This window comes from Antennarius striatus, chromosome 3 (genome assembly GCF_040054535.1).
Source record: "Antennarius striatus isolate MH-2024 chromosome 3, ASM4005453v1, whole genome shotgun sequence".
Lineage (NCBI taxonomy): Eukaryota > Metazoa > Chordata > Actinopteri > Lophiiformes > Antennariidae > Antennarius > Antennarius striatus.
Window position 1 is genome coordinate 4938575 of NC_090778.1, and position 17389 is coordinate 4955963.

A 17389-nucleotide genomic window follows, 5' to 3' on the forward strand; every position below is an offset into this window, starting at 1 on the left:
CATTTGTAGGAGAAAGAAGGAGCTCCTCCCCCCACTCAGGTGTTTAATTAAATTGCATTAGCCCCACCTGGTACCTTCATAAAATGCTACACTTCAGCACATTGTAGCTTTACTCAGTTTTGTTTTGATAGCAATGGGTGGACGTTTGTTTCTTTTTGCAGTGTTATTGCAGTTGTTGTCAGGGCCCTTGAAAGGTGAGCCAATATACCAAGTCTGTTCTTTAACACCTTCAGAACAATTATCCATATTGAATTTAATGTATAGAAATTCGTTTATATTGTCGTTTAACAGGCTAAACATATAATGTAGGGAGCAATACCTGCTGTATATTTTTCTATGATGGTCACTTTTTTTTGCTTGCCCACTCTATCCAAACAGTTGCAGCTAGAAGCAGTCCTCTGAGGTGTATCGTAGGCTCTAAACTGTGCAAGGATGGCTCGGAATGTGTTCTCTTCCAGCATGTGTGTGATGGAGAGTCTGATTGTCCAGATGGTTCAGATGAGGAGGACTGTACTTCAGTATGCAATGAAGGTACCGCACTATGAAGGAAAATACCATTTCTATTGCCAACTTTCTTGTGGTTGCTTCGTTAAATGGATAGTGTGTACTAGATTGCACATTTCTGTGAATGACTTCAGTTATGATTATCACCGCTTGCAGCAATTTGATTAGATAAGGCTACTAACAAAATGTGCAATTGAGTAGTGTATCTTGTTATTAATTTTTGTAATCTGAAAATCCCATCAGATAGTACACTCTAGGCTGCACGGTGGCATAGTGGTTAGCACTGTTGCCTCACAGCAAGAAGGTCATGGGTTCAAACTCCAGCATTTCCAACATGGCCTTTCTGTGTAGTTTGCATGTTCTCTCAGTGTCTGAATGGGTTTTTTCCTGATACTCTGGGTCCCCCCCCCCCCAATCGTCAGAAAAAACATGCTTCTGATGAATATTGGTTCATGTTGGCCCGGAGCGGTGGAGCACCCAGGGTGCAGCCGCTCAGGACAAACTCTCCATCAAACCTTGTAATTTTGTTGTCCCATTTGTATGACGACAAATAAAGATCTTAATCTTCAAATGTCTGCAAAAACAGACTGTAACCATTTTGTTAGTCCTTACCATGACTGTTTCTCATAAAGATATATGCTGGCATCCAAACAGATCAATTCCAGTGTGCCCATGGGAAGAAGTGCATAGATAAAGCTCAGGTGTGTGATGAAATACCTCAGTGTCAGGACCGTTCTGATGAACTACAGTGTTCAAAGCAAACTGAGGGTTGTAGTCACCACTGTGACAACAGTCGTTGCTTACCAGCGAAGTTCCTCTGTGATGGAGAGTTGGACTGTTTAGATGGCACAGATGAGGCTAAATGTGGTAAGTTTAAATTATTTTAGAGTGAAGGTCACTAGCAGGACTATAGCTCAATGTGAAATCTTCATTATTTTATATGGAATTTGCCTCAGGGGACCAAGAGGAAGATGGACCTGAAAAAGAACGGAGCAACACAACCTCTGTACCTGCTACTTCTAAAGGCTCAACATCCATCAAGTGTAATTTTGCCGCTAAACCTTGCAAGAACAATGCAGAGTGTGTACTCTACAACCACGTCTGTGATGGAGAGGTGGACTGCCAAGATGCCTCAGATGAGGAAGACTGCTTGTTGACATGTGAAACTGGTAATTTTTGTAGTTTTTTGTGTGTGATTTAAGATAAGGATTTTACTATGTTCCACAGAAATACAAATCAAACATATTTTCTTGATTTGTGTTGTGGTCTATGCAAGAAAAATAACTATTTATAGCCATAAAATGACACTTGCTCTTTAATAAAAAAAAAATCCAGTTTATATGGAAATGTAAATATTTTTCATTACATTGGTCAGCTGTATACATGTCCTCTATTTCATGTTAAGTGCATTCTCACTGTATTAGCATAAAAGATTCAAGATTCCACCTCCTAATTGCAAACGCTGCATTGTGTACAGGTTGAATGGTCTGTAGTTCATCTACATATTATGCCATTAAGTGGGGAAATGCATTAATACAATGAGAATTTATGGATTGTAATGTCACTACAATGAAGTGTTTTTTGGTGCATTCATGTGTCCTGCAGACCAGTTCCAGTGTGCCCATGGAAGGAAGTGTATACCACAGAGTCAGGTCTGTGATGGTGTGTCTCAGTGTCAGGATCGTTCTGATGAACAGGGATGCACCAAACATATGGAGGGCTGCGCTCACCGTTGTGACGACGGGAGCCGTTGCATTCCTGACAGTTTCCTTTGTGATGGGGAGAGGGATTGTTGGGACGGCAGCGATGAGGCCAACTGTGGTATGCTGTCATGGGTGAAATTTAAATATTGTCACTGTATTATCTGCTTGTACATGCCATCTTGGTGACCTTTGACCTTGTTCTCCACAGTGGACGAGAGCTGCAGTGCCACTGACTTCAAGTGCACTAGTGGCCAATGCGTGTCGATCACAATGCATTGTGATGGTCATCCAGACTGCTGGGACCACTCTGATGAGGAGAAGTGCATCAACGCTTCAGCCTGCACCACCAAACACCGCTGCCCCCAGAGTAAAGAGTGTCTGGTACCGGAGTGGGTCTGTGACGGAGATCAGGATTGCAAAGATGGCACAGATGAGAAGGTGGCGGTTTTAGAAGGAAAAAACCAAGCTATAAACCTTTTTATGTGTAATGTACTGCAGTTGAAGGAACTGGTTTTACTTTAGGATTGTCCTGTGGCTCCAGTGAGCTGTGGTGAGTTCCAGTGGTCATGTAAGTCCAAAACGCAGTGCATCCCTGCAGCATGGAGATGTGATGGCATGAAAGACTGCAGCGACGGCAGTGATGAGACAAAATGTAAGTTTACACATTAAAAATGTGGAAATGGGGTGGAGTGAGCCTGGCAGAATCCCAGAGTTTGAATACAGCTGTGGACGTAGACAAAATCATTTTCTTCTTTTAAAATGAAATCGGAACATGCCAATAGATGCTTTGTGGGCAGTACAGGGGTCTATGCTAACATAAATGGAGCTGTTCCATTGTAAAATCCTGCTACATTAACAGTGACTGCAATTTAACAATAATTTCATTTTAACATATAAAGCAAAGAATTTAGAATTTTTGTTTTAGTGATACAACAGGATTGTTTTCCTTTTTTATTTAAAAATGAAGTTGAATACCTACCTGTAAATCCATTTAAGGTTTGTGTGTGCGCACGTGTGTTGGTTACCAGGTATGATGGCGGCATGCCTCCCACATCAGTTCCAATGTGGCAGCCAGGAGTGTCTGGATCCAGCCCTGGTGTGTAATGATGTTTCAAACTGTGCAGACGGCTCAGATGAGGGAGGCAGCTGCCAGCTGAGCTGCTCAGAGGCAGACGTTAGCCGCTGCTCCCAGAGCTGCTATAGCACACCAAAAGGAACGGTGAGGACCCTGCATCTGCAAGTGTATTTTGTTTGTGTAGACTACAAATCTGTGACTTAAAAAAAGTAGTTCCCCAATTTTAATGCAATGTTGCAATTACATTTTTGTCAAACCATTTTATTTAGAGTAAACACACATTCACGTACAGTTTTGTGACTATCTGATAACTTGCACTCAAGTGTGTAATTGAAATGCCTTGGGTCCTGCTGTGTAGCGATGTCACTGTGTAAAAGGGTTCAGGCTCATGGAGGATGGGCTGACCTGTGGTGACATTGACGAGTGCGAGAGGCCAGATGTGTGCAGTCATCTGTGCATCAACATCCCAGGCTCCTACCAATGCGACTGTCAGCCAGGTTACATAAAAGAGGCTGGTGGACGCCACTGCAAGATCACTGGTAAAGTTCTTTAGATAATTCCTTAGGTGAATAAGTTTAATGGTGGGGAAGCATTAAAGAATCTGTGTGAGGTATAAGAATTATGACTTTAGAATTCACTATAGGAATATTTTGACATTTTGTAAAATGTTATGCATGATGTTGTGCCACATGATTGATGGCTAAGCATAAAGACCAGAAGTAAGGTGAAATTGATCCACCTAACGGTACTTTGAAGACACTCTTAACCCAGGTTATGTCTGGACAGCTGATTCAAGTCATCACAACTTTGGAACATTGTTTTAACAACCCCTAATTTGAAAGCACAATATGTCCAAATATGATTATACATAATGATTCTCGTTTTCCAATGCTTCAGGCGAGCCCTTCCTGTTGGCGTCAGTCCAAACGGACCTCTACTTGTTTGGCCTGCGCAGTGGCAGGCGAGTTGCGTTGTCATCTTCTGCCACAAAGGTCATCCTCTCCGTGGACTATGATTGGAGGGAGCAGAGGGTCTTTTGGGACAGTCTGGATACTGAGAGCATAAGATGGTCATCATTGGACCGGAAGACCACAGGAACTCTGATTAAAGGTTGGTGCAAAAGAGATGTGGAGGAAAAGATGCTCACTGTCATACATTGATGCCTGCTTTGAGATGTTGCATTTGTGTTCCCACAGGTGTCCGAGCAGATTCCATTGCAGTGGACTGGCTTGGGAGGAACCTGTATTGGATCGATGGAGAGAAGAGTCAGATTATGGCTATTAGATTGGCCCCAGTCACCATGACGTCCCAGAAACACCTCGTCATCTTGGATGAAGACCTGGATCAGCCCCGCTCTCTGGCACTGTTTCCACAAAAAGGGTCATTAATAAATTCGCCTCAAATGCTTCTGAAATTGTTAACAGAAACTTGTATTCAAAATCTTTTCATTTTCCTTACAGGCTAATGTTCTGGACGGAAATTGGTAATGAGGTGAAAATCGAGCGTGCAGGAATGGACGGATCGGAGAGGAAGGCGGTGGTGAACTCGAGTCTGGGCTGGCCGGGCGGCGTGGCTGTGGATGCCATCTCTAACAGAGTCTACTGGACAGATGTAAGGCTGAAGGCGATCGGATCTGCGTCACTGGATGGAGACGACATTCGGGTAAAGGTTTTGGTCAGGCATGCTGGCACATGAATGGCATTAAAACATTTTAGTCAGATGTTAGATTCCAAAGCTTTTTGCAGTTTCTAATCATTATAGATAGATAGATAGATTGATACTTTATTAATCCCGGAGGAAATTGCATATATCCACTGCTCAGGCATTACATAACAAATAATACTGGATAAACACCAGGAGTTTATTTAGTTTTTAAGAACTGCCACTCAAAGCTAATGTCTAAATCCAACTATTATTTTACTCATAAGTGAACCTTGTCACCACCAAGTGTCCTACAAGTGTTGTTTTTTTTTGGGATCATTTTAATTCAAGCATGTAAAGATTAAATTGAAAAATAGTTTGAATGTCGTTTTCCAGATTCTGCAGATGGAGGATTCCAAAAACCCATTCTCCCTTACAGTGTTCAATGATTTGCTCTTTTGGTCTGATTCCAAGAAGAGAATGGTGCTAGCTGCTCAAAAAGTCTCTGGCAAGAAACGCCAAGTTCTTCTTAAAAGACCGAGACAATCTTTTGGTGTGAAGGTCTGTAAAGCATAAAGACTTATTCAGTCACAACAGGAAATGGGGCTGCATTGCATGATGGAGGTGTTCTAATTGTTGATCAATTCATGGCACGATGTCACTGACACACTACCTCACAGATGTTGACCTATTTTAGCACATTTTTTGAACATTATTAGGCATCCTTATGACACTGATGGCAAAACAATGTTTTGAAACTACATCTAGAACTTTTTATGATTGAGTTTTTGTGCTTGGAACATTACCACATCCATGTTTCCTCCTTTGCTTGCAGATCGTCCATCCATTGCTGCAAACAGGCTTTGACAGTCCCTGTGAGAAAAGGCTCTGTTCCTACATGTGTGTGTTGGCCCCGGGACCTAAGGCTGTTTGCAAGTGTCCCTCTGGACTCTTGTTGGCTGACGATGGCCTTACCTGCTCCAGTCTGGGCAATTCAGCGTTTCTAATGCTGCTGTCTCCCTCCACAGTCACCCAGGTGTTACGATCATTTGTAGTTCTGAATTTTCTTTATTGTTCCATTGTGTCAAAGGAATAGCTGGGTATTTTGGACACGAGTTTAGCTGGTATCTGTATGACTTGTAGAATGTTTCAGTTAATAGCCATTTAGCACAAAGACTGAAAACTGTGAAAAGGCTTTTTAAAAGCCTTTAATTTTCTCAAAACCCAACAGTGCGCCTTTTAATCCAATGCACTTATATATGAAAAAAGCTTTAAAATAGGCCATTCATTGAAGGTGCGCCTTATAGTCCAGTGTGCCTTATAGTGCGGAAAATACTGTAATCCAAAAAGAGTGTACTCATTGAGAGCATTGCTTTGAGCCCTGCCCCAATTGGAACAACGGCTCTGAACCTTAGAATTTGTCATGCAGTGGGAACACGGATGTTGTTATTAAATGCAGAAACGTATAATGTGCTGAATACTCCATTAGCATGCAATCGGTTTGTAATACATGTAGGTAAAAATGTTTTAGATGAATATGTATTTATCCCAATGGTCTCTGTAGATCTACTTGCAGTCTCGGCACATGGCAGCTGATCTGAACGGCTGGCCTGAACACCTGGTCCTGCAAGTACCCAGCATCAATGAGGCGACCATCATGGACTACAACATGCGTGACCACACCCTGTTCTTGACGGACGATGGCACGACGTCACTGAGCTCCTTCAAGCTGAATAACTCTGACTTGTCCTCTCAGGGCCAACTTCTCAAACTCTTGGGTGACACCATCACTGCCATGGCCCTGGACTGGGTCACTCGAAACATCTACTGGAGCAGCAACAAACAGCCCCGCCTGCAGGTCACCTCTGCAACAGGCGGATACACTGCTATCCTCATAAAGGAAGGCATTGGTAGAGTGAAGTCCATCACCCTCCACCCTCCGAGTGGAAGAGTGTGTTTCACAAATGTGGGCGTTCAGGGTGCAGAAACCACTGCTACTGTAGAATGTGCCAACATGGACGGCACCGGGAGGAATATTGTGTGGAAAGATGCAGTACAGCCGACATCTCTGGTCTTCTCCAGTCATGGGGATGCTATTTACTGGGCTGACACTGGTAAGAAGTTTTACTTAAAATATGTTTTTATATATTCAGTAACGCTGCATTTGTTTTAAGGGTTTGGATTCTTCTGCAGGTTTAGGGACCATTGGATCTGTTCAGCTTAATGGATCTGGATACCAAGAGGTGAAGGCTGGTGATGGCCTGACTGCCGTGGCTCTAAGTGATGATACACTGTTCTGGATGACTGTCAGTGGTATGGCTCATATGTAATGCTATGTTGTGTTCAGCAATGAGGAGGTGAACCGATCCATAACTTGATTTGAAATTGTTTCTGGACTGTATTTTTTTTTTTTTTTGTCATCAGTAGCACGACAGATGGTCTCAGAAGTCTGAATCTGGGATCCAGTATGGTTATATTGAAGGATGTCTGAAACGAGAACCTCATGTTTTGTCTTTGACTGTTTCTATCGTTACACATTAATTTGTCTCCATTTTCCTTCAGATAAAACCAGACTCTGGTACAGAGCTGAGCAGCAGCAGAACAAGTTGTGGTTTGAGGTTGGCACACAGGTGGTCAGCTTAAAAGGATTCAGCAAATCCAGACAGACTGGTATGGGGGGGGGTGCACATTTTCTGATATGATTTACTCGCTTCCAAATGTGAGTCTACAGGGGCAATCGTGAACTCCAATTGACTGTTTTTCAAACAGGTTCAAATGCTTGTATAGAAAACAACGGCAACTGCCAGCACTTGTGTCTCGCCACCCCCGGAGGCCGGACATGCAAGTGTGCCCACGACCACCTCCCTGTGAATGACACCCACTGCAGTCCAGCGCAGCACTGCCCAGGGGGCAGCAGGCCCTGTCTGGATCAACTGTCGTGCCAACCTGTTGAGAAATTCTGTAACGGGCGCGTGGACTGTGATGACCACTCTGATGAGAACTGTGAGTCTAGAGCTCTTCTGAATGGAGAACTTGACAATATGATAACTGATCTGAGATCTATTTTCAGGTGTCACTCTGAAATTGTGGTCAGGATCTGGGGTCGTTGCTCCCACCCAGTCCCACAGCTCCTCCCCTCCACCCTCTGCTCTCCCTGATCTCTCTGAAGTGACTGGCTTTAACGCCACCCTGAACGTTAGCGGTCAGCTGCGTTACCTGGACGCCCAGGAGTGCAGTCGGAGGCGCTGCAGTGGAAATGGACACTGTGTGGACATCAGTGGGGACACCACATGTGTGTGCTCACTGTTCTACAGCGGCGAATCGTGTCAAGTCAATACTCTGAAGACCATGCAGGGTCCCATCGTCTATGGCTCAGCAGGGATCTGTGCCGGAATACTGGTCATTGTTGTGATGGCAGTGGTGGTTAAGAAGAGAAAAAGTTCCAACATGCGGTATGTTGATTATTTTAATGAAATTGCCCTATCTTATTATACATTTGGTAAATGTGTAATAAGATCATTAAAGGAACGTTTCAAATGTTCACATGGGTTTTATAAAACGGGAGTTCAAACATAAAAAACCATTCATAGTAGTCTTGGCTGTCTTTGCTGGTAAAGGAAAGTAAGAAAGCCAACCTAAACACGCATGCAAAAGTAATATATGATACTAAGATAATCATAATTTATTTATTTAACTAACACAACATAAAGCTTCAGGATTTAATAATGTAACGATATATCCACTGGCAATCACTCGAGTTAAACATGTTTTTGTTCTGCAGTAATCTGCAAATTCCAAATGAGGAGGTACATAATACATCTACACAATTCTTGGATTATAACATGAAGTTTGGCGACTTGAAGGTTTCAATAGAGGCTAAAATGCATAAAACAAACATTTAAAAAAACATCTGTACCATACTTGTGTTGACAAGACCTCAGTCTGGAATTTGAATTTGACATTTTCATATGAAGAACTCAAAGTAAACCCCCCACCACCACCACCAAGACCCTAGCATTAGGAAGCGTTTGTGAAAGAGGTGCATTGTTCTGAAAATACAACCTCTCACAATGTTACAGAATCTTTAAAAGATGATATCCTTAGATCACCTAAATTTAATCCCCCATTGGACATGCAAGGGTCCACCTTTGAGGGAGTTTTTGCAAATTTGCCAATAATTGTGTGATCCTAATTTAAAAAAAATAAAAAAATCTGAGCCAATCACAGAACCTCTAGGCGGCGGTAACACTAGTCAGTATCTCAGGGAGGCTCTAAAGCAGCAGTAAGGGTTTACACTGAATGCCATCACACAGAAACAACAATGCTTGCATGCCTGTGTGTAACGTTTGGTAGATTGCTATTTTCACATTTTACTAAAGTGTGAATGGTATCATTTCCTAATTTGCAAAACGGGTGACTTTAGTAAGGAGATGGAAATTTACTGAAATTTTCAACAAAAATGTGTGTAAATATTAAAGGATCACCTTAAGTTATCCTGATTAATTTTAAATCAAATTCATTCAATCTTGTCTTCTAGCTCTTCGGGCATTTGTTAGAAGCAAGAAGACTTAATCTTATCACCTCATAAAAAGACTGAATATTACCAAAGCCTGTGATCCTCATCCTCTGGGGGTTGGGAATATCTCTACAACAATTTATGGCAACTCATTTACTAAAAAGGTTTGCACCAGAGGCAAACTGACAACCAGATGAGTTAACTCTTTGGCAATGTCCTATTTTCTTCTGCTTCATGTTACCTAGATAGACTGCCATGCCCAATTATTTAAGAAGCTTGAAGTCAGATGTTTGCGAACTTATTGTTGCCTCTTAATGCAGTGGTGATACTAGATCTACAGTACCACTGGGATCCACTTTTCTGTTCCTCTCTACAGGAGTGTTGGCTCAGCAGCGGTGAAGGAAACCAGTATGACTGACCTGGAGAAAAAAGCTGAGACCACTCCAACTAGACGAAGTTCTAAAGCTGACCCAGACCAACCAGAGGTGGACCTCCTGAACTCTATATGCTAGCAAAGTTACCAAGAATCATTTTAGTCATGTTAATGATTTGTTTGCTTGCAGGAAGCTGTATCTTCTGTGGATGATGCCTGATTCAAGGGGAGCAACATTTTAAATAAACAATTTAGAATTTAAGTGTTTCTTGTTGAGTCATTGTAACATTGTTTCTGTGACCATCATAAACTCAAACATTTAATTTCCTGAGTTATTAGACAACTAGGAACAAGACTGATGAGGAAATGATTACAGTATTTCTGCACCATAAGGTGTGCTGGACTATAAGGCGCATCTTAAATGAATGGCCTATTTTAAAACTCTTTTCATATATAAAGTGCACTGGATTATACGTCGCACTGTCGGTTTTTGAGAATATTAAAGGCTTTTTAGGTGCGCTTTGTGGTGCGAAAAATACTGCAATATTAACCCTAGTCAATGTTACTGACTAATGGAATTGACTAATATTGATGCATGTTAAAACATGTTTTAGTGACCTCCATGGCTGTGGACCCCTACCTCGTGAGCTGGATTACGGACTACCTAACGGACAGACCCCAGTACGTCCGTATGGGGGACTGCTTGTCTTCTATGGTGACCAGCAGCACTGGGGCACCACAGGGGACCGTTCTATCCCCCATTCTCTTCACCCTCTACACATCAGACTTCAAGCACAACTCGGATACATGCCACATACAGAAGTACTCCGATGACACCGCGATAGTGGCATGTATCCGGGAGGGTGATGAGGGGGGGTACAGGGCATTGGTGGCTGACTTCGTGGAGTGGTGCCAACAGAACCAGCTCCAGCTCAACGTCTCCAAGACAAAGGAGATGGTTCTGGATTTCCGGCGGGCACCTCCCTCTCCACAGCCGGTGATCATCAAAGGCAGTGAGGTGGAGGTGGTAGAAAACTATAAGTACCTGGGACTGCAGCTAGACAGCAGACTGGACTGGTCACTCAACTCCAACTGTGTGTACAAGAAGGGGCAGAGCAGGATGTACTTCCTAAGGAGGCTGGCCTCCTTCAACATCTGTCCTAAGCTCCTTTTCATGTTCTATCAGTCCGTAGTCTCCAGTGTGCTGTCATACGCCATTGTGTGTTGGGGTGGGGGGGCCAGGAAAAGAGATATGGACCGTCTGAACAGACTCATCCGCAGAGCGGGCTCAGTGGTCGGGCTGAGCCTGGACTCTGTGGAGACGCTTCTGGAGAGCAGGACCATGTCTAAAATTAAGGCCATCATGAACAACACCAGGCACCCCCTACACACCACCTTCTCCCAGCAGAGAAGCACCTTCAGCGGCAGACTGCTGTCACACAGCGCCTCCACAGAGAGGCTGAGGTCCTCCTTCGTGCCCCGTGCCATCAGGGGGTACAATGACTCTCTCAGGAGGAGCGGGGGGGAGGTGGCGAGGTCAGCACGGGGTTGAAAATGGATTTAATTTAATTTAAATTTAATTTTATACTGTTGTATATATATATATATATAATTTATTTTTTTATACTGTTTTTATATTTTAATTCAATTTTATACTGTTTAGATTTTATTTTATACTGTTTATATTTTAATACTGTAATATTTTTAAATTTTATACTGTTTATATTTTTAGTTATAGTTTAGTATATAAGTCCTGTTAGTGCTGCATGTGCCTGTCTGTTAGTGTAATGTATGTCTTGTGGTATGTCCTGTGATGTCAGTGTTTCCTTTTCTCCTGGTGTTTATCCAGTATTATTTGTTAAGTAATGCCTGAGCAGTGGATATATGCAATTTCCTCCGGGATTAATAAAGTATCTATCTATCTATCTATCTACCTCAGAAGTATTGTTAGGAGCAGCTGAAAATGGAGTTTTAATTTCTAAGGACTGGTTAAGTAGACAAACGAATGTAAAGCATTTTTGACAATTTACCTTTGCAATGAGAGGAATACAAACTTTAAGCCTGCAAGTATCAAAGATAAAAAGCACAGTGCTGTGAACAATGTGGTTTTGTCACAGTAACAAAACTCCACTGTGTAAGAACAAAATCGAGAGATTGAAGGTTTCACAATTATGTCCCATCAGTCGCTCGTATGAGATGGGCTCAAGTTCAAATATTTCCCAAAGCCTCTCGGCTGGCTTTAGAAAATGACCAGTCTAAAGGACCAATCAGTCATTTTTTGGACCCAAAAAGGTTTGCAAACAGCTGAGGTTTGCAAACAGCTGGACCGACGCATTTCTCAGGTCAAGTCTTAACCTGTATAAAATTAGTTATCACTTAAGTCTAGATAGGGTTGAATTAAGCTGCATCAGTGTTCAGATCACGTCCCACAGAGGTCTTCAAAACCGTGGCAGAGACCTAAAGTTTCATGACGTGCAACTAAGATTAGTGTTTTCAACTCTTAACTCGGTCCGAATGTCCTGTTCCTGAGTGAACGTTAGATAATACTCTGAATATTTGTATCAGCGTGTTGTGAAACAGATCTTTAAAATTACTAAATGAAATGTTCACTAAAACAAATCCCTTCAGATATTTGTGAGTAATGTTGATTAGCTGTTATATATGGACTCAACTACAGCGGTGGGGGTTCTGACATATTAAACTCCTCTACCTCATTCTCCCCCCCACTTCTTCTCGTCATTCCTCAGGTTCTCTCCCTTGGTGTCCTCTGCCTGATCATCTCCCAGCTTCCTGGTGTCATGGGTGTGACCTTGCTAAAAACCTGCTGCCCGTAGACATGTGATCACATGATTGGGTAGAGGTTTTTTTTCTTCCTGTTAAGGTTAGAGGGTGTTACTTTGTTCAGACTATAAAGCACTCAAGAGTCAAATAGTTATTTGTGAATTTCAGCTTCACAAAATTTTATTGACATGTTTTTGAGGTTACAGTGAACTTGACTTACATCCACCAAAATGTGACAAACTGGAGTTGAGTGAATATTTACCAAATCTAAAGAAAATACAACCTGTTTCTCCTGTACCAAACTTGTAACTCATTCTAAATGTTTAGTCCTCAATTAATTTGCAATGCAATGTTTTATTCCACATGTATTTATCTTTTACATTCCAAAACTTGCTGCAGGTTTACATTGCCTCATGACAATCTTTTTGTCACTTCCACCCCAGACTTGTTTTTCTGTTGTCCCACATGTTTTAAAAAAGGGGATGTTATGTTCAGCTACACTGCATACAAGCTGTCACATGTTTGTGAACACAATAAACTAAAAATGTCAGTCGGTTGGGTACTGTACAACAACTACCAGCGCTCCAACGTGGAATTAATCTGTTCATTCTTCTGCAACAGTGTCGAGCAAAACGTTTCCCGTTTGTGTATGGATACATCTTTGTTCATTATAACTTTCATCTCACCCCTGTGCATGCTGGGATAGATTTGAACTAGTTAAAAAGAAACTATATTTTTTTATAATACTGTATATACAATACTGTATATACAATGTGGGAACATAAGCTAAAATGAACTGTTACATTAAATCTAATCTTTTACAGCAAATTGCACCAGGCAAACATCATTGTTGTCGGCTGATATTTCACTGAGGTGTAGGCGACTGTGATTGATCTTGCTGCTCTGACTCTGTGTGTGTCTCTGCCTCCGTAGGCTGCTGCTGCTGTTGCTCAGGCTGCTGGATGAGTCCTCCGTCCTGAGCCGTGTTGTAAGAGCCACAGCTGCTGCACTTCATCCCTAATACGTGGAAAGGCACCGTGCAGTGGGCTTGACAGTCGTTACACATAATCTATAATGAGGAAAGCAAGAGTACACACATTACACATAACATAACCACATGGTCATTTTTCCAAACTGTTACCAAGTTTCATTTAAAGTGCAAGGCGAAAATTTGGGCTTGTCTTAAAAATAAAAAGATTATGATTAATAAATCAATCCGATTTGACTAAAATTCTATTATTGAGGTCTTACTTTGACCGTAGTGCCCTGGTATTCAGTGGGCATAGGTGACTGAGCGATCTCTTTGTCTATTTGGTCCCAGTGGTCCTCCATGTTCCAGACAGAGTGCATACACAGAGGGCAGCGATAAGCTCTAAAACAAATGAGGAAACTCAGATTTAGTGGAAGACCTCAATCAGAAATTCTCCAAGCACTTCATTATTGTCAGAGGCACCAAGTTATCATAGAACGTGTTTTTGTTTCCTGCAGTAACCTGGTCTTTGCACGTCTGTGTGTCCTGCACATGAAGCAGGAAGTCATCAGTCCACAGGGCTTTAATAATACTGTAGCAATTTCATTTAACAACGGCTCAATGGTTCAGAAGTGGGAATAAACTTTGAAACTGGCTTGAACATACCCTGTTCTGACCATGGCATCAAAGCAGGTCCTGCAGAAAGTAAAACACATCACGATTTTAAGATTTTTTCTTCAGATCATACACTGCTATTCTTAAAGAATCAATTAGTTCTTTAAAAATTGACAGAAAAGCTGAAAACACAACATTCTGAGTAACTAACACAATACATTAACAATTTCTCTTCATGTTACTAATTTTATTTCTATTCTTATGTTGACCTTATTGTACACACTGGATTTGTTACAACAGTAATCAATAATTAAACTGCAGAATAGTGTCATGCTTGGGAAATTCATGCATTTTTTTCCTGCCATCTAATACAAGTTGCATCGTAATCTGTCAAACTTAAGCCATTGCTGGTTAGAGAATAATAAGTCATACTTGTGTAAAAGATGGCCGCATTGAAGAACGTGTGCTCCGATTCTGGATGTGTGAATATCCTACACATGAAAACAAAATTACATCAAATGTTATGAAGAAAATACACCCACACAGAACATCCCTCACTATTCCCTCTTCTAACTTGTTTTATTACCTCCATACACACCGGACAGTTCTGTCGTGAAACATTTTCAACACACTGAAACAATTTAAAAAAAAATGTTAATGACAGTCAGACTCATCAAAGACAACACATGTGATGTGTGTGCGTAACAAACAGATACAGGATAATAAACACCTTGTGGTTTCCCCGCAGATCCTGGGCTAAACACAGATTGCACTTCTCACAATGGAAATATTTGTCCCTGGGCCCAATCCTGTTGGGGCACATGAATAACATAAATTAACATGACAATGACAAATATTAGATGGATAGCTCCAGTATTGCTCACCTGCATATTCCACAGGGTTGACAGTGATACTGCTTCTTGTCCTTGTCAAACAAGTGGCAAATATCACAGTAGTACTCTCCAAACTGCATCTGACACTCCTGGCAAGTCTGCTGTGTCTAAAATAATTGAAAAAAAGTATGCCTTTCTTTTTTCCTGATGAGTTGCAAAATACATAAATATAAAAATTGACAGTGATGATCACTGCGTGTGACAGGGAGCGACAGCAGAATGGAAAACTATCATTTACCTGCTGCAATGTCTGACACTCAGAGCACTGCACCTCTCTGACTTTGAATCGGTCCATCCGGTGATCCTCCTCTGCATCGTGACACAGCCGACACACATAAAGCTTACCACAGCAAGGTGCCTGCCATACACAGAAACATGGAGAGAGGCACGATGGGTATGTTAAACAGGTTATGCTTCTATTTTAGAGTAGTTTCAACAAATCGACCATCAGAAAACCTTAAACAGATTTGAGTTACGTTTGTAGTCCTGTTGTGCCATATTTATCTTTAAAACAAAAACAACACTCCTGTTTCTATTAAATTTTGTTTTTAAAAGTTTAGGTTTAAAATCTGAGATCTTGTCTCTGGATTCTTTCCCCCTATCTTCGCAAATATGTTTGAATCTAAGTTTGTGAGCATTTGCTCCTGATGAGGATAATCCATCCACCAGACAGCAAAAAAATATTCTGACCAAACATTATAACTATTGCACAGGTACACACTGAAACTTCAAACATCCAAATCTTTGTGTTATTCTTATCAGACAATACTGAATATGCTAATAATGCTAATACTAATGGCAGCACACACAGTGTATATTGCATGTCTCTCCAGCGTCCTCCCACCACCAAAAACACACAACGCAGGTGAATGGGAGATGCTAAATTGACCTTGGGTGTGAATGAGGGTGAGAGTCGATCTGCCGTCCTTCAGTATGGGATATACCCAGGTCGTCATTGTAAATGAGGATTGGTTCCCAATTGACTTACCTGGTTAAATAAAGGTTAAATAAAAAAAAAAAAGACATGATGCCCCATTAAACTCACCAACTTGTTTTGTGCTGACCCATGACAATACCTTAAACTCAATTGTGATTGTGAGTGCTTAAATATCTGAATCTCTGACCAACTACTTAAGATAGAAGAAGCCTCCTGTATGACAGATTAAATATTTTCCATCAGATTAAATCATCAAAATTGACCTGATCTGATGAATTACACTGTATGCCCACATCCAACCAGAAGGTTGAATTTATTTTTTGCTTAATATGTGCCACATGCTCCAACAAAAGACCTTACATACGATTGAGTTAGAGAGAATTTCTCCTATTCTTGTGAGTTTTTGAGCAAAGGTTAGCCTCCCATCACACAAATAATGGCTCTAAATAAGCTTCCTGACATGTTACTCTACTCTGACTCAGTGAAATTAATATATGAATTTACACATTCGTTTTCGCGATTGTTACCATACCAACACCCCTTTCATCTCCAACACAAGTCCCTATGGGCTAATAAAGCAAAGACACCAGACACTGACGTTCACTAATGTCACGACGAGCTGTGATCCACTAGTTTAAAATCACAAGCTAACCTCGCTGAGTGGTCATTATGAAAACTATGTACCTTAACCCTGGGTTAGGACACGGCATGCTCGTCATCCAAATGCTCCAGTATGCGTGAAACACAAATAAAAATGACATATTTCAAAAATTTGACTCACTTTGAGTAAGCAGCTGCGCTCATAATGCTTACAACCAGGAGGAGAAGCCATATTTCCTTCAAATTTCGTTTCTTCTTCGTGAGGGTTAATCTTGCTTCTTCTTCTACTTTTTTACAGCACAAAAGAAGAAATACTGCCCTCCTCCGTCAGTTGCCGGAACTCCTGTGTCCTACGAATATGTTCATTTCGATTTGTTAAAAGCGCTTTTAATTTTTAAAAAAAATTACAAAATAGAAATCCAAATCCAAATAAAGATTCACGCAAAAAGGAATTCACATCAAAAATAAATAGTAGTAGGAAAATAGTCCTTGACGGAGAAGGGATCGGTATCCTCTGGGTTTGAAATATTTGTACAATAAAAATTGATCAGAGTCAGTTGCTGTGGGGTGAGTAGGCTCCTCCCCTCGCGTGTCACAACTCACACACGGATTCAGTACATATTGACGTATTCGATCTGCTCTTCCAAGGGCGCCGCTGGTGTAGTGGTATCATGCAAGATTCCCATTCTTGCGACCCGGGTTCGATTCCCGGGCGGCGCACTGTTTTTACCCAAATTATTACAAGACTCCCTCCCATCAAAGTCAAATTATCACTTAGCTT

The 17389-nt window shown here is 41.5% G+C and overlaps 2 protein-coding genes and 1 non-coding gene across 3 annotated transcripts; 2 read left to right on the forward strand and 1 right to left on the reverse strand.

The window, feature by feature from the left end:
- Positions 1-133: 133 nt before the first annotated feature.
- On the forward strand, positions 134-10043 carry lrp13 (low-density lipoprotein receptor related-protein 13). Its single transcript, XM_068310611.1, has 21 exons — positions 134-204; positions 377-531; positions 1159-1371; positions 1461-1673; positions 2110-2325; positions 2416-2645; positions 2730-2859; positions 3236-3426; positions 3641-3821; positions 4180-4392; positions 4479-4662; positions 4743-4944; positions 5320-5484; positions 5759-5959; positions 6488-7037; positions 7117-7236; positions 7486-7593; positions 7693-7926; positions 7994-8375; positions 9816-9924; positions 10003-10043. Exons 1-21 carry the CDS (start codon positions 134-136, stop codon positions 10030-10032), a joined length of 4098 nt encoding a protein of 1365 aa, XP_068166712.1. The 3' UTR covers positions 10033-10043.
- A 2700-nt stretch (positions 10044-12743) lies between these two features.
- Positions 12744-16968, reverse strand: rchy1 (ring finger and CHY zinc finger domain containing 1). Its single transcript, XM_068311093.1, has 9 exons — positions 16790-16968; positions 15310-15429; positions 15063-15178; positions 14909-14987; positions 14765-14809; positions 14611-14669; positions 14230-14259; positions 13845-13965; positions 12744-13662 (listed from the first exon to the last, which is right to left on the reverse strand). The coding sequence occupies exons 1-9, from the start codon at positions 16838-16840 to the stop codon at positions 13459-13461; spliced, it is 825 nt and encodes a 274-aa protein (XP_068167194.1). The 5' UTR covers positions 16841-16968; the 3' UTR covers positions 12744-13458.
- A 289-nt stretch (positions 16969-17257) lies between these two features.
- Positions 17258-17328, forward strand: trnag-ccc (transfer RNA glycine (anticodon CCC)). The gene has a single exon. It is a non-coding gene; the product is annotated as a tRNA-Gly (tRNA).
- Positions 17329-17389: the final 61 nt, after the last annotated feature.

What these genes read in the sequence shown, in the direction of transcription:
- rchy1 (XM_068311093.1), bottom strand. Translation starts at nt 16,840, where the DNA reads ATGGCTTCTCCTCCTGGTTGTAAGCATTATGAGCGCAGCTGCTTACTC. An exon ending in AGTGTCAGACATTGCAGCAG is followed by an intron (nt 15,179 to 15,309) that starts GTAAATGATAGT and finishes CAATTATTTTAG; the next exon opens with ACACAGCAGACTTGCCAGGA. An exon ending in GATGCCATGGTCAGAACAGG is followed by an intron (nt 13,966 to 14,229) that starts GTATGTTCAAGC and finishes CATTTGTTTTAG; the next exon opens with AGCTTATCGCTGCCCTCTGT.
- lrp13 (XM_068310611.1), top strand. Translation starts at nt 134, where the DNA reads ATGGGTGGACGTTTGTTTCTTTTTGCAGTGTTATTGCAGTTGTTGTCA. An exon ending in TACTTCAGTATGCAATGAAG is followed by an intron (nt 532 to 1,158) that starts GTACCGCACTAT and finishes GCATCCAAACAG; the next exon opens with ATCAATTCCAGTGTGCCCAT. An exon ending in CAGCAAATCCAGACAGACTG is followed by an intron (nt 7,594 to 7,692) that starts GTATGGGGGGGG and finishes TTTTTCAAACAG; the next exon opens with GTTCAAATGCTTGTATAGAA.